This window comes from Gavia stellata, chromosome 16, assembly GCF_030936135.1.
Source record: "Gavia stellata isolate bGavSte3 chromosome 16, bGavSte3.hap2, whole genome shotgun sequence".
Lineage (NCBI taxonomy): Eukaryota > Metazoa > Chordata > Aves > Gaviiformes > Gaviidae > Gavia > Gavia stellata.
In genome coordinates this window covers 13,969,258-13,995,283 of record NC_082609.1, presented here as the reverse complement: position 1 = coordinate 13,995,283, position 26,026 = coordinate 13,969,258, and the positions used below count along the sequence as shown (strand labels likewise).

At 38.2% G+C, this 26,026-nt stretch overlaps 1 protein-coding gene across 3 annotated transcripts in view; it reads left to right on the top strand.

Annotated features, from left to right (window-relative positions):
- The window catches only part of GABRB2 (gamma-aminobutyric acid type A receptor subunit beta2), a 163,278-nt gene that overhangs the window by 661 nt on the left and 136,591 nt on the right, over positions 1-26,026 (top strand). For all 3 annotated transcript variants that reach the window (XM_059825227.1, XM_059825225.1, XM_059825226.1), the window contains exon 3: positions 603-670. In XM_059825227.1, coding sequence (XP_059681210.1) covers positions 603-670 — 68 coding nt within the window. The remainder of the gene's footprint in view (positions 1-602; positions 671-26,026) is intronic.

Below are 26,026 nucleotides of genomic sequence, written 5' to 3'. Positions count from 1 at the left end.
CAAGATGTGCTGTTAACTGGTACAAAGATGTCTTTTAACCCCCTCCGTGCTCCTACTTCGATCTAGTTTGTTGATTTGGGACGTGTTGGCTGGGGGTGTCCCCTTGCCCCCGCCCCGGGGCTCGCTGGCCGCCGTCCCCCGGGCTGCCCCTTCCGCCGAAGCGCGGGGCTGAGGGTGGCGAGCCGGGTCGCGGAGGCCGGCGCCGGAGCCGCGCTTCCCGGCGTGGGGGGCGGGGGAGCCCCGGCCCCCCCCCCACCCCGGCTGGCCCCGAGCCGCCGCCCGCCCTGGTCTCTCCGGTTGCGCGTCCGTCGGCGGAGCGCGGAGAGCCCCGCTGTTAACACGTGTCCGCGCGTTACATAAAACGCCGCTGGCGGGGGGCGCGCAGGGTGAATCCGGTGCAAACGCGCGTTCCCCGCGGATCGGTGGGAGCCCGCTTTTGGGAGGGCGGGGGAGGGAAGGTGTGGGGAACACCTTTTGCCTTCCTCCAGACTTTCTGGTTTTGTTTAAACGTCGTTTCGTTTCTTCGCTTAGTCCTGCTAACTCTGGTAAGAATGAGTTAAGTTCTTAGAGATCACATTGCGGGCCATCTTCTTGGTTTGCAGGTCCCCCAGTGGCTGTTGGCATGAACATAGACATTGCCAGTATAGATATGGTCTCAGAAGTCAATATGGTGAGTATTTAGGGTTTGGGGCCCGTTGCTCGCGGAGGGGGTGGCTGTCGCTTCCTCCGCCCCTGCCAAGGCGGAGCGGGGCGTGCGGGACCCGCCGCGGCCTCCTGCCCCGGAGCGCCGCCGGGGCGGAGCACGCCGCCTCCTAGAGGGTCGGCTGGGGCGAGGGGGCGGGAGGAGGGTCGTGTCTACCCACTCCTCCGCCGAGATGGAGTCGGGGGCGGTGGGAGCCCCGCGGCGGCAGCGCCGGCCGCAAGGCCGGTTCCTGCGGCAGCGCTCCCGAGGCGCCGCCGGCCCGCATGGCCGCGCCGCCTTGCCGCGAGCAACGGCGCCCCCTGCCGGCCGCGCGCCCGCACGGCACCCCGCTGCCACCTGGCCGCGCTGCCGCTCCGCGGGGCGCCGCGCGGAGGGGGCCGCCCCCGCGCACCCGGCCCGCGGGGCCGCGCCTCGCCCCGCCTGGGCGGGCGCGCAGCGTGCTCCCCTCCGGCTCCACCTCGTCGGGTTCCTGGGGAAACGGAGTCGAGGTGTTAATGGCCAACCTGTTTTTATGCCTTTCTTGGTTGAACTTTTTTTTTTGTGATATTAAAAAAATAATTTCCCGCTTTGTCTCAGCACTGCATTCTCGATTAAAAAAAAACAAGCAGTGTTACTTCTGTGTATATCCAAAGCTTACCGATTTTTTTTGTAGCCTGACACTATTTTGGCTGGTCATGACTCAGTCAATGGCTTTACAAGTTTAATTTTTCAAGACGTTTGTCTCTCATCTAAATGGTTTGAACTGACTGCTCAAATCTGCTCCTCGCTATGAATGTTCATAGCAAAATAACACTTTCTGTGTTTTGCTTTCACTACCTGGGAGGCTAATGAAGTGTGGAGAAAATTGGAGAAGTCCCAGATTCATGCTGTAGAAGAAGCTGTTCTTGGTTTAGACTAAGCTCTTCTAACATTTACTTTTTCTTTTTTGGAAATGTTTGGGGTCAAGTTTTGAAGTTTTTATCTTGACTTACATCTTACTTGGTTTAAGACACAGAATTTGGCCTGATACTCCTAAGGGGTTTATACAAGAAGGACAAAATAAAGACACTGAAGCATGGTAGCAGCAACTGATACAAAATAACTGTCTTTTTGTGAAATATTTGTTACTAGGGATAGAATTTTATTGTTTGAAACAAACTTTCCATTAGTCTTGAAGTTGTGAGGTTCTAAATACAAATGTGATTTTTAGGGATACTGCTCTACCTGTAATGATGCATTTGAAAATAATATTTTGAAAGTTATCAGATGTGTTAGTATCACTCTACTACTAAAATATTTTGTTTAATTTCTCAGTGGCATGTTTGGATTCTCAGACATGTTGCACTGAATGAATCGGCAAACACTTGTTCTCAAACTGGATGCATTGTGTGATGTACAGGAGTTTTTTCATAATGTAAAATATAGTCCCTGGCCTAATTTGAGGATGACATTACTGGTGGTTGTACTGTGAGACTGGAAGGTCTTGGTGACGGAGAGCTTGATACTGCTCTTCTTCAAGATACTAGGAAAACTCTGAATAATTTCACCTTGAGCAATGTTACTTGTGAAATATTTCGAAGTGGCTAAAATTTGTTTCCAAACTTTGTTTCACTAAACTTGTAATTTAGTTTTCTACCTTCAGGAGCTTTAAGCGCAAAGAAAGAAAACTGCATTGTATTTTAAGCCACTTGCTTTTCATTACAAGAACTATGGGTAGGAGAGATATGGATATACAGAGTTATTTCTTAGACAGCCATGAGCAGTGTGGGAATGATGAGGGCTTTCTTGATGGAACTGATCTACTAGGTCAGTCTTATAACCTTGGATCTCTTTAAAACTGGAAGGTAGTGCCAAATGTTTGCTTTTCTTCTGAAAAGAATCTTCTTTTCTTTGCTTCTTTCAATGATTTCTAGAAATTTGGTCTCCAAATAAAGGTGACAGCATGTCGGAATACTGTGATCTGACACTTACAGGCTAGCTATAAAACTGAGTATTATTTTTAGTGCTCTGTAGTGGGTTTATTGTGTTTCTGTAATGCAATGTTTGACCTTTTTGAGAAAAGTCTTTTCAGGCTACCCGCAGAATTCTGGGGGGAAGGGGAATGTGGGAACATACAGGCAATTTTGTCCCCCACATTTGCCTAAAGCATTTAAGCTCTAGGCCTGTTTTACTCTAAGCAGCTACCTATTTCTTAAAACCAGGCATTCATTTTACATAATTTTTTTCATTTACAGTTTTGGAAGAGATTCCAAACCAAGTTTATTTTCTTAACCTGCTTAACTGCAAAATGTAACATGTAACAGTTCATTTTTCAATTATCTGTATAGCATAACAAGTACTAATATACCCTGGTAGGCCTGAAATAAATAAGAAGCGACACATGCAAGTGGACAACGAAACTTTTAGTATATGAGGCCTTAAAGTTTTGCTTGCGAGTCACCAGAATTTGGGGTAGAAACCAGGAGGAATATCATTGAATGCTAGCTGATGCAAAGCCTTCTGAGATAATGAGGGACACAGAAAGAATCTTTAGGATTTATGGACCTGTTTTCTGAGCTGTGGGGTTGCTGTTGCTTTGCCTGTAGTCATGGCAAACACCACTGACTTGAGATAAAGGCAAATCATTGCCTGGGGTCATGTATTAACATTAATGGGATCAAACTTTTGCTTTGGGAGAAAAGCTAGACAATCATGGTTATTTCGCCTGAGATAATGTCTGTTAATTCCAATGTTAACTTACTTTAAAATTATCATCCTTACATTACTCTTCCAGTCTTGACGCATTCCATCTGCCATATGTATTTGTGCCGCTCTGCAAGCAGAAGGCCTGTGTCCAGTGTCATGTAGTAAATCATAAAGTTTTTACTTTCAACAGGAGAATTTAGAGTTGCTGTTTATAGAAAGTTAATGTGTGTTTAGGATGTTAATATTATTGTTGACTTCGAATTCTTAAAGAGGTGATAAATACTTCACATCATAACAAACTCATAGTGCAACAGGCTTTACAGCTGCCTTCCAAATATTTCTCGTATGCAACAGAGTTGACACTGTAAGCTGTTTAACCTTTTGTAGTTAGAAATGTAAACTGGCATATATCTTAGTTTTCAAAAATGGTTTCTAGGTACTGGTGCTTGTGAACATAATTCCTTCCAGCTCTGGGGAATGCACTGTGAATGCACATGAGAAAAGTGAGAGCTTCAGGCACATGTGGTTGACAAGTGTCATGAATATTTGGACTAAATTTTTTATATTTTGCAAAGGAATAATATACATCAGGTAATGTTTTTATGCAGTACAATAATGATTATGGCTAATTCCACTCACCTCTCTGGACCAGGCCCTGCAGTATTGTTGAGCATATACTTTACGCTAGTTATACTGCAGGTTTTCTTAAGGTTTTTCTTGTTCAAATAACAGTGGAAAACAAACATGGAGAGGTGTGAAAGCTACTAAAATGGTTTTCCTGGGCTAATGAATTTGAACTTGCATAACATGAGCTGTATTGCAGTGAGTCTAATGCAATGTTCTCAAGATCCTTTCTAGGTGTTTCTTACAGTACTTGAATTTTCTTCTTTGCTTCCTTTTCCTTAATACTAACCACTCATTGTAAAAATAGTATCTCCAGAGAGCTTAATAGTCTCTTTTTTCTTTTTTTTCTCCTTGTTTTAAGTTTTTTCTTTTTAATAATCAGTGTTAGCTGGGTTGTCACATTTCCACGTTTTCATCTCCTTAGTTAATTATTGGAGTAGACCCCTTGACAACATGGCAACTAAAACTCTTCTCCATTCTAATTTTCTCCCCTTTCCTCCCAATAGCTCCCTCATAAACTGTTTTAAAAAATTGGTATAGGTTCATTAAGAAGTACAGAAATAAATTTTCTTCCCTAGACACCACTGAAGATTCTGCATAACGTGTTGTGCGTTTGATCTATCTAGATAAGACATGAGGATTTCTATGGATAATGTCGGTCATGTGGTGGTTTTCAATGTCTTGGCTTACTCCCTATTAAATAGGTCAACATTTTCTTTCTTTTTTTCTTTTTTTTTTCTTTCTTCCTTGGTCTGTGGCTATTCTGGGATTCTAGTACAGGATGTCTTGAAAAGAGAAATGTTCCATGGATATATTTTTTTTTACACAGGAAATATACACTTTTTGAGGTAATGGGTTGTATATTTAATTAAATATAACTATTCATACTGTGGGTCATTGGGGGTCTGTAGAGAGGAATCTGAACAGTTTATTTAAAGTATTTGCTTGCTTATCATTGTACAGATTTTGGCACATGGACTCAGTATGTATGTATATATGGCGTTAACTAGATACAATAGACTGGTTTGTCTTAGTGGCAGCCATTAGGGTTGTTTGAGTGCATAATCCTTCCATCAAGTAGGAGTTGGAGAAACAAAGGAGCTGTTATCATCTATCAGGGAAAGGTTTACTTATTAGTGTATGCCAAGTTTTACACAAGAGAACCTAATAACTTCAAAGCTCTAAAAAGAAAAAAAGCTTTTTATATCATTTTTCACTTCTATATTTGAGATATGCTAAAGTTGCATAAAATAGTAAGTATAATACTCATAGGTCAGAATATTCTGTCAAAGAAACTACAGGCACAGCTGTAATTTGCTAATAGACCTCTGATTTGCTTTTGATAATAGAAACTTACTACTGGTTTTCTTAAAATCTCTCATCTTTTCTTGAGGTATTTTCAGTAGGGGACATTAATAAAGCTCAAGAGACAGGTTTAGATTATGAAAACAATGGGAGCTGCGTGGCTGCCTCTGAAGTAGCAGCAATTACCTTTATGTGCGAAAAGGGAAGACAGGGCTTGTGATATTAAAAAAATAAAATGGGTGTTAAGCGTTAAGGAAATGGGATGGAACTGTTCCAAACCAGAAAACTCAGGGGAAAAGTCCTGGTAAAGAAAAATGAAGAGAAAGAAAAGTGTAAAACAGGAAAAAGTGTCCTATATACACTGGTACAGAAAGAGGTGAGGAAAATGGTTCCTGTCAGCAATATCTTATTTTGTCGATCCGTTCTAGTTGTACATGTTGCTGTACATGATCCTTTGAGGGAATAAGGAGAGGACAGGACTGAAAATGCATTGAAAAGAAAATATTAGAAATATTGGGAAGGTGTTGCTTCCCTAATTCTAAATACTTCCTGCTGCTGGAGACCATTGGTTTTATTATTTCCCCTGTGTCATAGATGCATATGCTTTTTCACACAAAATTGCATTTCTGAGCGGACATTTTGAATTTGGCTCTTGCCAAATTATTGTGCTTGTACACTACTGATTCATATTGAAGTGTCTACAGAGACTCCTGTGAATGCAGAGCAGGTGATGTGTATCTTAGAAACGAGACCTTTTTTTACTGAAAGCCCTGTTTCACCTGTTCCTTCAGTTATTTTCTGGGATAACATAGCAAGACCTTGATTTTCAAAGTGGAGTAAATTGCATTAGTATGGATTTGCATTTCTTGTTACTACATGTCTCTAATTCATATGTTTTCCGTTCTTAGCTTTAAGGTATGTAAAAAATAATCCCATGTTCAAGTAAAATATTTATTCTTGGGGACCAAAGCAAGTATTCCTATCGGTATGGTACATGTGGATTGAAGTTTTCATGTTGGTTTTGCTAGAATATATGTATCCACAGTATGAAATTATTTCTCTAGAACATATATGCAGGAATGTAGTGAGTTTGTAACTACTTTTATAAGCTAGTTCAGAAGCAATAATATACTATGTGTATTTCTATATATTATGTATATTTATATTATGTACATCTAGAAGTATGACATAATTCTTGTTGTTTCTTTTTAAGGTCAATATAAATGGTCTGTTAATTGGATTGCACTTCCAATGTGCTACAGTGTTGCAAAACTTTAATCAGTAGAAAATCTTGTTTCATTGGTGGTGGTGATTTTTCAAAGTGATCGCTTGCTTCGGCAGACCAGGGGATGGTTGTCAGTAATTTAAAGAGATTGCCTTGGAGGTGATTTGTACAACTGAATTAATAATTATTGCTGCCTTGTTTTTAGAAAGCTTTGACCTATAAATATTTAAGTAATTTGGCTCCTGCCATAGAAGAAAAGATGTATTTATCTTTAATATGTGTTATGGGCAATGTCTTGGCACTAAAGTGTGGGAATGAATGTGAAGTGTACTTTGTTAGCTCCTAGTATAGGCTGCTTTATTTCATAATTTCTCTATTGAAAATCACATAAAATCTTTATAGATGAGCCATGTAGTAGAATGAAAGATTTTTATGTTGTGCTCTACAAACTTGTTACAAGTTAAAGCGGTTCCAATGGTCGTATTTGTGCTTCTTAGTGACTCTAAAGTCTGTCAGTGCACCATGACTAAATCCTTATTATTCCTCCCTCCCTTTCTTATCTTCATATCCTGTGCAGCCCTCTGCAAGGTTTATAGTAGAGCCTTTAGTTTTCAACCATGCTGAAGTGCAGTCTTGCATAGTAATAATTCTTTTATTTTTCTAGAAACAATCCAGATTCCTTGTAGGCTCTTAGTGGTTAATGCTGTAGGTCTCTGCAAGTGCTCGTATGAAGTAGGCAAGCAAGATTTAGTCCCTTCATTTCAAAGGAGGGTGCTCATCCATGAGGTAATTTTTGAAATGCCTCTTAAGTAATGGAAGATACCATCTTGTTTGTCTTTAGATTTAAGAACTTTAGAAATAGTCAAATGTCCTGAGTTATTAATATTGAAAAATTGGCTGCTATGGGTGGATGCAATCTGTAATTTAAAAATAAATGAATGTGCATAATTACATTAAAATTGAAGGTATAATGTTGGTTGACAAAAAGATAAACAGGACAGAAGCAACCTTTGTTCTTTATTGTAATTACTCTTACTATGCTTCTACAGGGATTCCCACCCTGCTCACATTTCTTGACAGCAATGCTATGTACAGCAGACGTATAATGGCTAGTATAACACAAGCCTTGTAGGAAAGCGATACAGTGGGCATATTTACACTTACAGTCTTACCTGTCTGAAGGCCAGTTTGTGAAGTAGCAGTGCTCTTTATAGGTGTCCCTTTTGTATGAGTTTTGCAAATAAGTATGTAAATATTTCCCAATCAAAACTGACATTTCTGTTCTAACTACTAAAAGACATTTAACATTCAGGAGGTTGACATGTATGCAACTGAATATAGAATTTGTAGATCATATTTAACGTAGGCCATCACAGACCAGATAAAGCTCTTCCCATGTCCCCAGACTTGAAGAACAATGGACTGTGCTATTTCTGTCTATCTTGAGCTGCTTTTTGCGTATCTCCATCAAGGTTAAATCCTATTGATTTTTGTTCTGTAAATACTGACAGAGGGATTCATTTGTTAGTTTTCAAGTAATAAGAATTTAGCTACATGGTGGGGAGAAGAGCAACCCTTCTGAGAGATGCATTTTTGCATTTCACGTGTGTGGTGTTGTAGTAGATATGGCAGTTCAGAGCATTTCTACTGATTTTCCTATAGACAAGCCACTGATTCATTGTGATTATGCTGAAAGACAAATTCAGCTCTATAAATTTGAACAAGTAGAAGAAAAAATTACAGGAAGTTTGGCCTTGGACAGGGCTAGTATATTAAATTGCCCTAATGAATGCATATTAAAGATATCCAGCTGCTTGAAGTGGAAAGTCCTTGTTCCAGTGCCTGCTCTCTGGACTATTTCTTCTTCCTTTTCTTCTTTAATGAATAGGCATTTCCATTAACAAAGCAACTCTGTGAAAATGAATTAAAAGCCAGAATTTTCCTTCACAGTTGAGTGTCCTGATTGCTGCTCTTGAATGTCTCCTTCCTGTGGTCATGAGTTTTGAATTCTTTGCTGCATAGTAGCCTGGGTGCAGTGAACCTCTATTCTAGATAGCTTATTAGCCTATGGTGGTTGTGAGTAGAAGTATTCAGGTTGCAGGGGACCAGGAACAGAGGTCTTTCATGTAATGAATTAACCTACGAAAGGCTGCCAACACATCCTTTACCTTCTCCTCCGTTGCTGGAAATGTTTTTGAATTACAGGAGCTGTGACTTGCTATTATGTTAGGCGTGACTTAAGCGTACTAGCTTTATCTGCTTTTTCATGAGATTTAAATATTGTAAACCTGTCTGAATGGCTTAAGTAGGAACAACATACCTGCTTGCCTAGAACAGCTCCATCCTGAATAGAAGTGCGGTACAGATCTTTGGGAATTGGGAAACTAAATAGTCAAAATGGCAGAAACTTGTTGAATGTAACCTTTTCCAGAGACGAGTCATCACAGGCAATTTTCTTGAAAAGTTGTTTTGGATTGACATAGGGCAAAGGGCCCTAATGTGCAAAATGCCCTAAATGTTTTTTTTTTTTTTTAGGTATGACCCTGGAGAAAAATGGGGCAGAAAGCATAGAGTTAGGTAAAGGTCATGCTAAACCCATTTGAGATGAGAAGAAGGTCTTCCAGAAAAGTTTGTGGGTTTTCATATATTTGGGATATGAGAACTGTGACTATTGTGGTTTAGATTTTTGGAAGCGTTTCTCATTCAACTTCCATTGCATATGGCTGTGAAGTAGCCAGAAAGAAGTCCTTATTGCTTTCAAGGAACTGAAGGCATTCTTTTTCTCAGTGAGAACTACCTGTTAAAACATGTAATTATTAAGTATCTGAATAAGATACTTTTGAAAAACTATTCACTGCCATGGATGCAGAGCCCTTTTGAAAATCTGGTCCTAATTTCTCTTGTCGTTTTTTTTTTTTTTAATGGAAATGTAAATTGTTTTTTAATATTTGGAACAGAGATCCTTTCCACTCAACTGAGTAAAATTAGTTCTCAAACTTGTCTGTTCTCTGTATAGGCTTTTAAAAAGGTATTTTTTACAAAATTATATACATACTTTATTGCATCCATCTAGCAAAAGTAGTGAAATACTGTTAATTCCTTATGATCCGTAAGGATAAATATGTGTTGTCATTTGCATAACAGTTATTACCCAATAGTCCAGAAGTCATTATGGTCCACTGTGTAATCCATATTTGTTTCTTTTATAAAGTGTAGTTTTGAGTTAATAGACCCTGCAGCTCCAAAGGAGTTGTAGAGCATTGTGGAATTTTTTTTTCCTCTTTCAAGGACTGCTGACCCAATAGGCACTGTTGGCTCCCTTGAGTGTCAGAGTAACAATGTTCATCCATGTTTGACAAGATGTGCACTGAAGGAATCATAAAAATTAAGTAAAATAAAATTAGTTTTAAGGTCCATTAGACTGAGTTTCTAAATTAAATAATTTAGAAGTGTAACTCTTGTATTATTCCTTATGTTGAAATAATTTATTCTTTTAGATAACATACAGGGAAGAAGGAGATAGGACTAAACAAATATGCACATCATATTTACAAATGAAAAGCAACATTTTGCGACTAATTACATCGTTTCACTAGTCATGTAAGTCCAGAAATGACCAAAGCAGCCTTTTAATAAGTCTGAAATCTTCCTAAAATTTATGTGAATGCTCAATCCGTTATACTGTCCTGTTGCTCTTTCTCACTGATGTTTTGCGATGCAAGATGCTTTAAGGAATTCCGTTCCATCCTTAATAGAATTAGAGATGTAACATTCATATCATGTAGCATATGCCACCTTAGGTTGCTCAGGATAAAATGCTTAATAACCTAAGTAGATAAAAAAATTACTTGCAAAATTACTTTCTCTTTTCAATTATGAAAAAAGCCTTTTCAAAGGTGTAGAACGTTTGCTGACTTGAGCATAGCTGAGACCTTTTGTATCAAGTTTCCTTCAAAAATATATTATTATAGCTGATGTATAAGTCCCTGAAAAATAGATTTGTAATGGAAATGCTAGGAGACCCTTAACTATAATAATTCTTGTTAGTGTAAATGCCTAGAAATGAATACAGTTTTCATTGATCTGCTGTTATGTGACACAAGTGACCACTTACAGAGAAATCCATAATAATTCTAGTTAACTGGCTGCATTCAAAAATGCAGTTAAAAGTACCCGCCTCTGTGCATAGGCTTTGCAGAATGCTTTTGTGAGCTCAAGTCCCACGAGACTTGTTTTGAAGTCTTAAAAGGTGTAAATCTGATACTGATTTTTCCACTGAGGCTATTTCTGCCCTGTTTTCAGAGAAGATTTGTGAGTACTTAAATGACTTGAAATGCAATACAAGATGGCTCCTATAATGTCTCGGACATTAAGTGTGAGTGGGGACAGGGTAGTAATCTCCAAAATTGTTGCCGGGCAATAGGTACTCTTTTGAAGTGAATGGATGTACTTGGCAGTTTTTATTGGCCAGAAAGTCATAACACCTTGCTAGCAGCTTTGATTTAATGATATTTAAAAGCTGATGAGTCCAGTCATAGGAAGAGTGTCCTTTTTTACTCCTGGTCTTGAGTCTGTATCATAAGCAAATGCATTGGTGAGGCAGCATTAGGAAGCTCATGTGATTCCTGCCAGAGCCAAATGTTGCCTGTTGATAAATGAAAGACGTTAGTTTACATCAATATATTTCTGGCATCCTTTTTTACTCTGAGTTAAATGAATAAAAATGAACCTTTTTGTTCTGAATCATAAAATCATCTTGGGTAAGGTAGATGATAATGCAAAGTCTTAAGTGTAGAATTAAATTTTGATTAACTTTTTAATTGAATTTACTTTTTGAGAACACAATGATGTATGAACTTTTGATATGGCATTTGACACTTCAGGGATAGACATCTATGCTACAATAACATGCTGACTAGATAACAGTTTTGTTAAAGCATGAAGGCAGCAATTATTTAGTAAAGATTCAGAATGAGAGACTTCAATCAAAATTGTTGCTCTTGTATATGAAAAGGTTTTGGTTTAATCAGTTTTATAGGGAAATAACTGTTTTTGTAAGGAAGTATTTCATATTATATGTAACTTAAATTATCTCTTGAGTTAAACTTTGTGCAAACAGAGCATGTGGACGTGTTTTCTCATTAATTCATTCATACCAAAGAACATTTTCAAATGGAGTATGTAGTACTGGTGGCAGGTAAAACCATTGCTTATTTTTCTTTTGTAATTTTAAGTAGTTTGCATTTATTCCTTTCAGTATCCATTAGCACATTATACTGGAAAAAGCATATTTTTTTTTTAAACTGGATATCATATCATTATAGCTAAATAATATATTGACTGCAATATATACAACCTTCATGTCTTTGTAGGTGTTAGGAACCAAAATATTATTTAGCTGGAGAGATTAATATTTCCACTTTTCTCAGATTCTGTCTAATAAGATACCACAGCTCTTGGGTGTTTGGGGTTTTTTGTTTTTGGTTTTTTTTTCCTTTTCTGTCCATACTCTGCTGTGCCTTTCTTGACAAATGACACAACAACCACTGCTCTTATATCACCATCTTGGAAGTGAATCCCTGTATGCTTGTGGCTTTTGAAAAATTGTTTCTTAGAGTTCTGTGCTTGAGGACTTTTTCCTGTCAAAAGAAACATGTCGTGTTCTTTAGCTGGTGTGGAGCCTGTGTCTACCTCTGCCAGTTTGAAATTTTACTATTCAGAACTGCAGGGTGTAATACGGGAAGTAATGTGTTGAAAGCACAGCATCAAGATTCGGTTCAAATATTAGCCAAAACTTTTAGTAGTACAAATACTGGAGGGCTGAAATGGATGATTTATGTTACTCTTAAAGAACCACTGTGATTTCATTGGAAAGGTTATAGGTCTAGTTTATCCTGCCTTGGGAGAAAAGGAAGGAGTGAGAAATGCACAGGAGGAGTTCTACATCATAAATGCATGACTTCATTACAGTTAGCGTTCTAAATAGACTTCTGTTTGTTTATTTTGAATGATGAAATGGGGAGGAACTGTGTTTGGGTAGCCTTAATTATGAAATAAAGGGGTGAGCCAATATCTCCATTTCACTGTCTTAGGTAATGGGGAACTGAATATTAAATAAATTTTTATAGATTAATGCTATTAATGCACTGTTAATACATAAATTAATGCTGTTTCGTAGCTTAGCTGATAAATAACAGGCTGCTTACTCAAGCTGGAAATCAGGCTGTTTTCCACAAATTGAAAAATACTTCTGTATATCTGATGGGCAAATCAGGAAAATAGTGTTGCAACATATCAACAAAATAGCCAAATGGAATTTTTTTTGTATGACTTAAATTTTTACCTTAAATTTTTGATTTTTGCCTCAAAATCTTTCTGCATCAATAATGTGTCCCTTAACCTTTCCTTACCTTTTAAAATTATCTTTAAGGTAAGGAAAACTACAGTTAAATTGTTAAATGCCTACTGATTTTACCAATCATCTTCTGCAAGAATACTTTTTTCCCAAGAAACTTTTAAAGATGCTGTGGATATTTGGAAGCATCGCTTCATGGCTCCTTATTTTTACAAAATAATAAAACGGCTTTAAACCTGAGTGGCTCCAGTTGGAGTGTCCCATGGGTTGAATTTACTGAGATCAGAATTGTAAGGGTGGCTTTGTTTTTGTTGGAGTTAATATTTGTATTGAATATGTTTTTTCTGGGGGAAAGAGGCTTCCTGACTTGAAATGTATGGTTTTTATGTTGATTGACATTTGTCTCTAGAGTTTCTAGGATTGATCATTATTCCTTTTGCAGACATGCTGATATGGAGTTTTTGCTGGTTTGTTGTTGGTTGTGGTTTGTAGGGGGGGGTGTTTTGTTTTTGGTTTTGTGTTTTTGGGTTTTTTTGGTTTGGTGTTTTGGGTTTTTTTTAATACTAGTGTTAGTGTAAGCAATTGTCTAAGTTTTTTTCCATGGCTAGCGTTGAGTGTGTTGAGACTAATATTCTGGGTGTGGGCGTGTGTGGGAGTGTGTAATTTTTTTTTGGTTGGTTGGCTGGTTGGGGTTTTTTGTTACCAATTTAAGGAGAGGCAGTCTGTAAGGCGAGGCTGTGTTTGTGGAATTGGCGATTTGGTTTCTGTGAATGACACTGGGTCTTCTCACCTGTTGAGGACAGAAGGGCTTCTTTGCTACTGTTGCAGCTAATTACAGTCTGTAAGTGGTGGCTCACGCAGTGGTGTGTTGAAGGCAGTCTTGCTTCTGGAATCTTCTTATATCTCACCTACTTATGTTTCAGGAGAATGTTAATTTAGACTGTCTTCAAAGTTGCTACTGATCTTCAGGTTTTAGTGCAATATATATATATATGTATTTTATTAGGGCCACCCCATTTCTAGATTAAGAGTTAATCATCTATTCCTCAATAATAAATTGAGAATATATTCTTTATGGAGTCTTTCAATGTATTTATGAAACTTTTTATTTCAGAACAGGAAGTTAGAACATAATGTATGTGAGACCTCATGTTGAAATCTGAGTGGAAATGAATAGAGTTAGTCGGCATCCAAGCAAATTTTTGACAGATACTGGAATTTGACACCTCATTTGCAAATATGTATGTGAACAGTGTTCCAAAGAGCTTGAAATATTATATAAACAATGACTATTTGTATTTGAGATCCTCCATTTTGATATATTTAGATACTAAACCTTAGCATATAGGAACATACAGTAAGCGATAAAGTGCGAGAGTGTCCAAAGTAACCATGGAAGATACTTCCACCTATATGCCATGGCTTTGGAAGCCCATGTTCTAAGTTTATTTAGGATCACTTGCGTTTGGTAAGCATGACACAACATCAGTTCTACCAACAGAATAGAATACTAGGTGAAGTCATAACCAAATATTTACAAGATGCACTCTAGTAAAATCTGAGATTGTAGAGAGAATGAGGTATAATCATTATGAATTAAGAGCAGGCAACTTATCAGACTTGTGAAAGAAAGTAAATTATATGAATCAGTTTAATCCACAAATAAACACAAATTGTAATCACAAACCTTGAAAGTCTTTGTTAGTGTCAATTCATTCATATGAGTGTAAGATATCCTTAAAATGCAAGGCTAACCTCAGTTTTTAAATGTTTTGTCCTGCTTGGGAGAGAAGTAAATTACTCAAATTGGCTTGCCAAGAGAGATGGTTGGTCTGTCTTTGTTTAGTTTTTGAAGAAACACAATACTAGAGAAAAAAGCATTAAAACATGGAGGAAAAAATATTCTGTAAAAGATGTTTGACTTGCATAAAGTCATTGATGAAAAAGCATGGAAAAAGATCCCAATGCATGCAAAAGGCAGAAGGTTAAACTACTATTAAGAGTACTGTGGAAGGTCAAGGATCTTTAAGGCTCACTGAAATCTTTCGATGAGTCATTTATAAATGTTTTAGTAAAGGTATAACAAATAAGTATTTTGTGGCATTTTTTTTTTTTCACTCAATACATCACAGAAGCATAATAGAAAAGGGAAGTGGACAAAAAAATCTGAGGCACCACATTTGTGGGGTTTCCATCAAGCAGCCCTTCTGTCCCATGGTGGTGAAATCCTCTGTTTCTCCCTATTTCTCCTGTTGGGTATTTCCAAGATACTGCTTATACAGAAAGAAGCATGGAGGCAAATTCTGATTGTTGTCTGTGAAGTCATTCTGCTGCCCCGCTGTGCAAGAAGCAGGATTTAGGGGTTAACTGGTATGTTCAAGGAAGCTCAGTCAGAAAATGAGCTGGACAAGGGCTGTGGGTTTGGGGTTTGGGGTTTTTTTTGTTTTTTGTCTGGTAGATAAAAATAAAATCTTTAACTACCCTGGTAAGGAGCTGTGAACTCGTAAATCTTGAGGTTGCTGTTCATTAGTGAAGCAGAAGTCACTTTACAGGGAGTACTTACTTTTGCTGTTAGTCACTGGGCCTGTGGGTTGGAATTGTTGAGAGTGTTTTTGAATGCAGCTTTCCATCTACTGATTTTTAAGGTCAGCATCTTCTGAGGGAAGGATGTAAGCTTAGTATCAGGGCAGATCTTCACATACATTTATCTTTTGTGCCAAAAGGTGAACCTACTTTGCAGAAGTTGGTTAGAGTCAGGACTTCTTCTGTACTTGTTCTCTAAATAAAGCCCATGGTTATTAGATCTGTGGGTCTTTTAATGCTAACTTTGTTAAGACAAGCTTTCCTTTTGAAGAGGATTCTCACTAAGGAATCCTAAGGTGGGTAAGGAACAGCAAATTGCACAGAACTAAGCAGGCACATCTCTGAGTGCAGGGAGGCAGAAGAGAAGAACATGTTGGCTTTGAAATTTTCAACCCTGGACGCAGACTGCCACACTAGGAAATTGGAAACCAGTGAGGCAATAGCGAAAGGAAGCAATTGTCCAGTTTCAGATTTTCTGTTCCTTTTAGAACTTACTCCAGATAACCGAATGGCCATCAAGACAAGTAACAAACCACAATAGCTTAACCTTTTGTAATGGAAGGTAAAGTTAAACGATGATTCCTGTCACTTGTCCCGGGATCCAGGGCTAAGTCTGAAAATGAACAACACGGTGCTATCAGGTACTATGGAAAAATAGGGTCTCTTCAGTCCCATGGTCATATGTCCCTGATCACTGAATTCTGGACCAACTGGTATTTAGAAGACAAAGTTTTAGAGGCCGTGAAAGAGAGCCTTAGTAAAGGAAGCAAGAAATTAATAGAGGATTAATACAATAAGTAGCTTTCAATTACATTTGTTGAATGTGGATGTATCAATGCGTCTTCCAAACTGGAAGTAGAGAAGAGATAAAGTAGTGTGTGTGTATATATATATATTTGTAGGCTGGAGGAACTTGTGTCATTTTGAAGATCTAGAAGAGAATGCCAGTGTATATGGCTGGGTGACTAGCTCCTTTGGTAAAGATGGATATATAATTTGTCATTTTCTAATAGGAGAAACCACATGCTGTTACTGCTGTTGTCTGGGCTACATAAGTACAATATGTACTTGAATTTTCCCTCACCTTCCTTTTTCAAGTAAGAAATAGGTGAAAGCTTAACTGAGAAAGATAAGTGAAGGTAGGTTAGAGATAGGGTTCAGTAAATCAGCATTTCTGTATTTTAGTACAGTCTTACTTCATGTAAGTCTTGTGAATCTTTAAAGAGAAAAACATGTAGTTCCATTTTAAATATGCCACTTCTTAATCACAACTTTAATCTTATGTTAAAGCATTCTTAACAGAATCATCAAACTGCTTGTGAATTGTCAGTGATATCAAATCTATGAAACGTATAGTTGGTTTTGAATTTGAAACATTCATTTGCTTTGTAATGCCTCTTGTATAACCGAGGGCTTATTTAAACTTAGCTTAAAAAGGTACATCTGAGATTTTATTTTAATTGGTATATGCTGCTCTTCCAGTGTGCCCCTGTTTTGCATGAAGAGACATGACATTTTCTTGAGAATTGTGGCCTTCAAAAAAAATTTTTTTTTTTCCTTATACAATAGTCCAGTTGTAAGCTTCCGTCCTTGACTGTTTTCAGGTGCTACTCTATCCTTTTACTGTAGGATGGTAAACCATAACATAATTTGTTCCTTTCCCCTTCCCAAGTCTCTGGTTTAGGTTGGGTCCGCATTATTGCAGGCAGCATATCTGGAAGCCCATTCTGCATTTTGAAAAGAGCCCTTTTTTCTTTCTGATTCTAGAACAAATCTAGGGAGGGGTAGTCTCCTGGGATAAAGTCAGCCCTTCTGATTTTCATGCCCTTCATGAATTTTCCTATCATATTTTTTACTTGCAATTTGACCACAACAGTGTTGGATAATGCAGACACACAAAGAATGCATGTATGAAAGCTGAAATGCATTCATGGACTTCTTTGTATTGATCATCAGCTGAAGTGCAAACCTCTCCTAATTGTAGCCAATCTGCTTCTCCACTGTTTCATCTTGTTCTTACTGTTTGTTGTTCATTGATTTCTGTCAGTTTGGCATGACTCTGCAGTGCTTGTTTCTCCCTCTTTCCCTCGTAACAGTTCCCGTCCATTCAGTTCCCTGGGTTGGTTAGGTTTATTCCGGCTGATACAGTAAAATGGTTGAGCATCAATGGTTCAGCAAGTGTAAGCATGTTTACAAACAAAAAACTATGAAGTTGAATTTGTAGTGTGTAGATATCTGACCATCGGCCTTAATCTAGCTGACACTGACTGCAATAATGGTGACCCGAGTGCTTACCCAGATAGAAAAAGAAATTCTGTGTGTTCTGTCCTCACATATTCATTTGCTGAGGACACATATCCTTTAAGACATAAGCATGTGCGAGAAGTTAAGCTTCTAAGTGTTTCGCTGAACAGTGTCCTTTTGATCATCCTGGCTTCAGTCTGCAAAATTGAATATAGCTAGGAGGTGGGGGAGTTTTCCATTGTAACTAATGGTACCGTCATAAACAGGATTATGTCTTGAGTTGTAAGTGGCAGATTAGACAACCATCAAGAGAGAAAATCTGTTTTCCAGCAAATATTCTCAGTGATGAAGAACCTTAGGAGAGAAAGATAAAATGTGATATATAGGCAGAATTGTTTCTATGCAGAGTATTTTTTCCAAATTTCCCTTGAGGCATCAGCTGTTCTCTGAACATCCAAGAAGTTCCTTGTGCTGCTGATCAGCTTCCCACACATTCTCACCCACACCACTTTGCTGTGTCATCTTAATGTCATTTTTAAATACTAACAAAAGAAGCATTTTGTTTATAACACAGAAATAAATATCTTGAGAGGGGAAAGAATGTCTTTTGTATATTATTTTAGCAGACCAAAGCTGACTCATGAGTAGCAAATATGAAATAAAGTAATTAATGTATTTAAAATTCACAATTCCTGAGTTAAGGGTTTGTTTAAGAAGTACTTTGATTATAGTCATCAGATTTCATAGACTTTTTTCATATATGATTGGTATTATTTTTAGAAAGTTAACCTTGCTGCGAAGTATTACATTTAGAATATATAATAGTATAGCAATTTGTAAAACTAGATATAACTGGTGCTTTAAATAATTGAGTGTGCTAAATTGAACAGTGGCCAGGTACACTGGAGGCCAAGTGGGAAGATGGAAAAGCAACCTTTCTCTGGGGGGGGGAAAAACCCCTATGATATAATTTACTTGGCATGGGAAGTTTTAGTCAACCCTTGTCATTTACTGCCTTTGTGGTGGCCTGATATAGGAAGTTCCTAGAAAAAAACCAGAAATGCGTTACTGCCACCATTGCAGGCAAGCACTCTATGCAACTTATCATTTGCACCAAACGTAAAAATTTTCAAGATTGCTGAACTTACACTGTGTAGTCCCTTGGAATTGCAAGGTGAAAAAATTACTCCTTGAGAGGTCAGTTAAGCTTGAACCAGTTTCTTCCAGGGAAGAGGGAGAAAGGTGTTGGGTTTGGGGTGAGAACTTGATCTTGGTGGCACAACATAATGAATGTCTTAAAGAAAAAAAAAAAAAGTATTCCAGTTGTATGTGGAAATCACTGGCAATATATGAATAGCAATGGGAGAAAAAATATTTGTATTAACTGTCTCACATATTATCAGTGGAACAAGTGCTCTGTCACATCTCTCCTGTACATTTCTAGACAAAAATAATCTAGTTTTAAATGTGCTATTTGTTATTATTCTGGACAAACAAAGTACTTATATCTATTTTTTGTTAGCTATTGGGAAACTTGATTGAGATTTTGATTGAACTAGGGTGGTCTGGAGATATTTGAAGTTAAATCCTCCATGACTATCTAGACAAAAAGAATGCTTAAATTTGAATTAAGATTTAATTCAGTTTCTGTAGAAGCTGACTTCCGCTCTTAATTTTTGCTTGACAGTATCATGAGTTTCTTCACACATGGCATAATAAGAGCTTCCAAATTGTGGGGTATGTATTGCTACAGTTGCTGTTTATTTTGCAGTAGCAGCTACCAGCCCTTGTAATGACCCCACTGTAATAAGGGCAAAGATCTTGTGCTTGAAGGAGATGAACTGCAATTTTTGTCCCAAAGTGGTAACGAACAGTCTAGCTCCCCTGCTATCTGAAAGGCTCCAAAAGATTCATTTTAAAATGTGTATAAAAGCTTCTGCAAAAGGCAAGAGAGACATTGCATGGCTGTCACTAAATGCAGCGTTTTATGACAAACTTTACTTCTGAAGCTCACTGGTGAGGAAAGGGCTTCCAGAACCAGTAGCAGTGTAGTGCAAACTTGCAAACTATCCACTGTAGAAACATTTACCACTAGAGGAGCCAAGTTTTATCCCACTTGGGTTGTGCTTCTGTGTTTAAAAGCAAACAAACAAAATCAGCAATGAGTCCAGAAAAAACACTTATTTTCCAGTAACCTTAGAACAACTACAATTTACGAAAGTAAAATGGCTGGAGTTGCTAAATTTTATGGGCAGAGTTTTAGCGGTGTGGATTTATTTTTTTTCCTCTTTCTCTGCTTGTGTAGTGATACCCATGATATTATGAGAACCTGAGACTTAAATGAACTGATGTAAAAAGCAATGGTGTGATAGGGAATTAAGGTTTTGATTAATTCCTTTGATCTGAAGACCTCAAAGGTCATTATTCATGAACTTGAGCGTTCTGTCAAACCTTGGAACTCTCTCTTGAGTTAGACTGATGTTACTGTCATTTGTTGTTTCCCAGTTTCAAATGCATCCATTTCAAATCAGGCATACCAAATACTAGTTGACCTTCTACAGCTGGCTGAGGTGGGAGAGGGCAGTGGCTTTTTGTTTCCTTTCATTTTACCCTTACATCTACTTACAAGACAGAATTGGAGAGAGAATGAAGCTAAGTAATTACTTTAACTATGAATGGGCATTAACTGTAATGTCTGTTGCCTTTTTTTAATATATGATGGCAATCATTGCTTATCATTATCTTAACATATGATGAAAACTTCAAAAATATATGAAAGATACGGGTTTCAGGAAGGCCTTTCAATCCTACCAAACTGTTACTAATCCTATTTTACGGAAGGCTGAATTAGCTGCTTTGTTAGACTTTTAGCAACATGACTATGTTAACCATCCGATAGTACTAAGGTGATGTGAGAGCAGACTTTTCTCTGATGGTGGACCTCCACTATCCCTTGTGCCTGGGCTCCCAAGATGCTACTTATATATCTTTTAAGTGATGTGGAACAATGGTGCTCTTCACTGTATCACCTCTGTACAGCTCTGACACAGCTTTTTACACAAGTGGCTACATTATAAATGAGACTTCAATTTCATGGTTGCATACTATTATTACTGACTTCAGAAAACTTTCCCCTCCTTCAGCACCTAAGTTACAAGAATTAACAGTAACAAACGTTTTTCTTCTAAAAATATTGATTGCTAATTCACAGCTGGAATTTACATAAATCTTTATTCATGAAGGTAAGAACAGTTGCCATATTGGTTCTGTCTCAAACAAAGTCTTCACCAGCAGAAAAGAATTGCTATGTTGGTCTGTTTTCCCTCATGTTTTCTAAATACAACTCAACAGCAGTCTGGTTCCTGAAATCATCTGCATTAATATGTCTAGAGAAACTAAAATATCTTATTAGTCACTTATTTTACAAGTGAGCATATCTTGGCAAAAATGAAAATAAATCTTTATAAGGAAATACCCTTTTAAGCAAAGACAGTTCTTAATGTGCTACAGCATAGAAGTTTTATGAGAACTAGTGGTTGTACTTGTCTCCTGTTTATAGGCACCCAACTGTAGAGGCACTTTCAAAATGTTTTTTTAAGACCTGGTTTTGAGAGAGTAGTAATTATTCACCACCTTCTGAGACTTCCACTTCCTCTGTTTTCAGCCTAAAGCATTGTCTAATAGGAAAAGGGTAATGATTTCTCTAAAGGTGAACCAGAGTAGCAGAAGGGAAAGAGGTTTAAAGTAAACAGGAGGAGCTCAGGTAAGCCAATTGTTCCAGCACATCAGCAGTATCATTCTTCCATAATTATTATCTTCATGAAAATAGTCCTTTAAAGTGACACAGACAAAATAACCAGCTATAATGTTGCTAATGTTTTTCTTTATACTCCTATTTTTTTTGTCCTTTCTTTGGTTTGTTGCCTTCACGTGTTTGCTTGTAGTGGTAAATCATAATCAAACCTTTCTCATCGTTCAGATCTGCAAAGATATTCACAAAAAGGCAACCATTTAAAAGTGGCATTCCTTGAGTTATTATCATTAAGATTTTATAGGTATACTATTCAGTATTCCTCTCTTCTACTAGAAAAGGTTATGCTGTCATTACATCACAAACCAAAACCATGGGCTCCAGTTCTCTTAGGAATCTATCTGACAGTGACACAATAAATCCTCAGTATGATCTCTACCCAGTCTTCCATGCATCGCTGTTATTACTCTGCATTCCTTTATACTTGTGTGGTGTTTTTTCTGTTTGATTTTTGGGTCCATCTTACCTATACTCTTTCTTTTCTGAATTAAAGTGGCAATAACAGCAGGTGACTTCGTGTGGTTTAGGGTTAAGCATTGGGAGGAAGCTTTGTTGTTCCTGTTACTTTTGTTGTTTTCTTGTTGGATTTTTTTGGTTGTTGTTTTGGTGTGTGTTTTTTGTGTTGGGTTTTTTTCAGTTTTAAAACCCAAGTATTTTTGTGGAGGTAATTGTAGTATTTATAATGATGGGAAACATTTCCTTATGAACCTGTATGTTCTTTAGAGTAAATAATGCTACAGTAGAGGCATTTTGACTTAGGAAAGCTCAAGACTGTTAATGCCTTCCTCTTTAGGCATCTGTTGGCACTTAGCAGCTTTCTCTGGAGGCTGCGCAGTCTTGCTGCACATGCCCCTTTTTTGTTTAAAACTTAAGATTTTTCAATTGGGTGTCAAATTGACAGCTATAACAGTCTTCAGACAGTACATAAGACTTTTAGCTCTATGTGTGTTTATCCATAAACTTTGACGTGTTGATTATTTTAAAAGATTTGAAGCTGGCGACTCATGGCTTAGACAGGTGCACTCTTCTCTGGGTAAAAAACTGGCTGGACGACCAAGCCCAGAGAGTTGTGGTGAATGGGGTGAAATCCAGTGGGCGGCCGGTCACAAGTGGAATCCCCCAGGGCTCAGTTTTGGGGCTGGTCTTGTTTAATATATTTATCGATGATCTGGATGAGGGGATAGAGTGCTCCCTCAGCAAGTTGGCAGATGACACTAAGTTGGGCGGGAGTGTTGATCTGCTCGAGGGTAGGAAGAGTGTGCAGAGGGATCTGGACAGGCTGGATGGATGGGCCGAGGCCAATAGTACGAGGTTCAACAAGGCCAAGTGCCAGGTCCTGCACTTTGGCCGCAACAACCCCATGCAACGCTGCAGGCTTGGGGATGAGTGGCTGGGAAGCTGCCCGGTGGAAAAGGACCTGGGGGTATTGATTGACAGCCGGCTGAATATGAGCCGGCAGTGTGCCCAGGTGGCCAAGAAGGCCAACAGCATCCTGGCCTGTATCAGAAACAGTGTGGGCAGCAGGAGCAGGGGGGTGATCGTGCCCCTGTACTCGGCGCTGGTGAGGCCGCACCTCGAATGCTGTGTTCAGTTTTGGGCCCCTCACTACAAGAAGGACATTGAGGTGCTGGAGCGTGTCCAGAGAAGGGCGACGGAGCTGGTGAGGGGTCTGGAGCACAAGTCTGATGAGGAGCGGCTGAGGGAACTGGGGTTGTTCAGTCTGGAGAAGAGGAGGCTGAGGGGAGAGGGAGACTTTACTGCTCTCTACAACTACCTGAAAGGGGGTTGCAGAGAGGTGGGTGTTGGTCTCTTCTCCCAAGTGACAAGCGACAGGACAAGAGGAAATGGCCTCAAGTTGCGCCAGGGGAGGTTCAGGCTGGATATTAGGAAAAATTTCTTTACTGAGGGAGTGGTGAGACACTGGAACAGGCTGCCCGGGGAGGTGGTGGAGTCACCATCACTGGAGGTGTTCAAGGAACGTGTGGATGAGGCATTGTGGGACATGGTTTAGTGGGCATGGTGGTGTTAATTGATGGTTGGACTTGATGATCTTACAGGTCTTTTCCAACCTTAGTGATTCTGTCATTCTGTGTGATTAACTTCTGCAGTGACTGCCTTTAAAAAATCATCGCTTACTAGTGACATCCATACAGTGGTAATTGAGCTAGATTTTTTGTATATTTGGAAGTAACCACTCTAAAATATCATTGAGTACCAACTCCAGGTTAATGCTGCCTTTTCCATTTATGATGCTTCTAATGCCCGCATTTCTATCTATTCTATGTAGATAAAGTTTGATTAGCATTTTTATCAAATAGACACTGTTTACGCTATCAGTTTTTCTCTTGCATCTTTATAAAGTTTCCTTTAGAAGGATGTCAGTGCGTGGCCTAGAGAAGAAGGAAATACGGCTAGAATACAGCATGCAATCCACTGGTCTGACAAAAAAAAAAAATCTGTGAAGGGTGATTTTAGTGCATCGTGTATTAGAGTATCTCATCACTGTCATGGGATTCTTCTCAGTTCTTAAAAAAAGCCTTTGAATATAGGAGCTGAACCCCAGTTTCCTTTTAGCCATATTCCTGCTGTCAATCCTGTGTAGTTTGAATGGCAAATTAAATGAGTGATCTAGTGAACTTTAAATGTCTGATTGTGAACTTCTGTGCTGGCTCTAGGCTGTCCGTAGCACAGGGGGAATCAGTATCATAATACTTGCTTTGTTAACTAAAAAAGTAGTGACAGTAGCACTTATGTTAGAGGCTACTGTGAGTGTTCTCTAGTCAGTGTTCACAGAAGAAGGGATGATGTACTAAGTACTACTAATACATAATTATTTGTTAACAGTTTCTCCAGGTACTGTTAACCCATTTTTCTTAACAGCTTGTTTTCACTTTTTTTCCTTAACGCTTCCCAAACCTTTATTACTGAACAAAAAGAGTGAATCCAAAGTGTAGGATAAAAGCATTAAGAAAGAATGTCAAAAACACTTCGGTATTCCTGTGACTATCTAGTGCTTTGAGAATTTTAATGGGGTACCCATTCATACTGCCTGTAAGAAAGCAAATCCAGCAGGAAAGAATGTGAGAACATCTGGAGTCCAAGCCAAGTATCTAGGTCAACAAATGACGGTTAAGTTGTTGCTTAAAAATGGTACAATTTAAGGATAGTGGTTGAGTCTTACTTCTACAGGATTATCTTAAAGTCGTACTTTTTTGTTGTTGTTCAGTGATTTAATTTATCTTTTATGTTGCTGGAAGAACATAATTTTCAGCTTCACAGCTTTCCACAGGCCATTTTCCTATGGCTAAGGTAATTTTATTGATCTTGTTATTAACGTGCATGAGAAAGTATGATTGCAACAAACTTTGTCACACGGGAGCAACATGTCTTGAGAGACCCTTGCAATAAAGGATAATGTGCCTTTGATGTCTGAATGCTATTGCTCTGGAGAAGAGAGTTTTTATTTAAATGTTCATACAGCTCTGAATACAAGATATTTAAATCCTTTATACCTGTAACTTACAGACTTTTTCTTCAGTGCAGTCTGGGGTTATTGTCATGCTAGTAGAAGGCAAGTCTGAGTGGCCTGGAAGACATGTATGTGTCTTTGATGGAGTGCTTTATTATATGTGTAAGTGTATTAGGTTGTATGAAAAGAGAAATGGTGAAGTGAATGAGGGAATTCAGTTCAGTAATAATGGACATGTAAAAGTAATTTGACAAACATGGCAGTCTTTTGATATCGATATTCTACAGTTGTACAGTCTAGGCAAATGCCAAGTTATTTTTAGGAGGCTGTCTAAGAGTTAATGCACTTTTAAAAATTGAAGTGAATATGGCTAAAATGAATGTACTTGCCTGCAGTAGAATCTTATCTGCTTTTCTATAAGTATATTGAAAAGTGCATTGCTATTATCTTAGTCTTATCCCCCAAACAGAAAATATAGCTGTGCTTTTAAAGTAATTCCAGTTTGGGTTTTAGGGTACTTGAACCATGTATACACACCATAAGTAGGCCTTTAGAGCCATTACATTCTGATGGGGAAAGAATATGTGCAGGAACGTACATAAGAAAATCGGAACTACAAAATGTTACTTAGAACTGTGCGCTATAGCTGTCCTCACATTGAGAAGTACCTTACTTTATATAAAATCCTATTTATGTGAGTAGGCTTTTTTCAGAAGTAAATTATATCAAATCCTGATTTCAAGGTATAGCGTGTATGCCTTATTCCTGTCTTACACATTAATAATCCACAGTGTTTTCACTGAGCTAAAGAATGCATTCCTGTGAATATTTTCTAGCCAACTGATTATCTTCGTTAACTGGGATGTAAAAAAGATTGCATAGCTGTGTATGTCCATACAAGCACACATTTTAATATGTAGGAAGCAATGCAGGAAATAAGTCAGCAGCGGAGCTGTACTGCACCTAACAAAAAAAGATAGTTCATTCTTTAAGCATTCATGAATTATTAGAAAGAAACCTCTTGGGAAAAGTTTTTATTATTT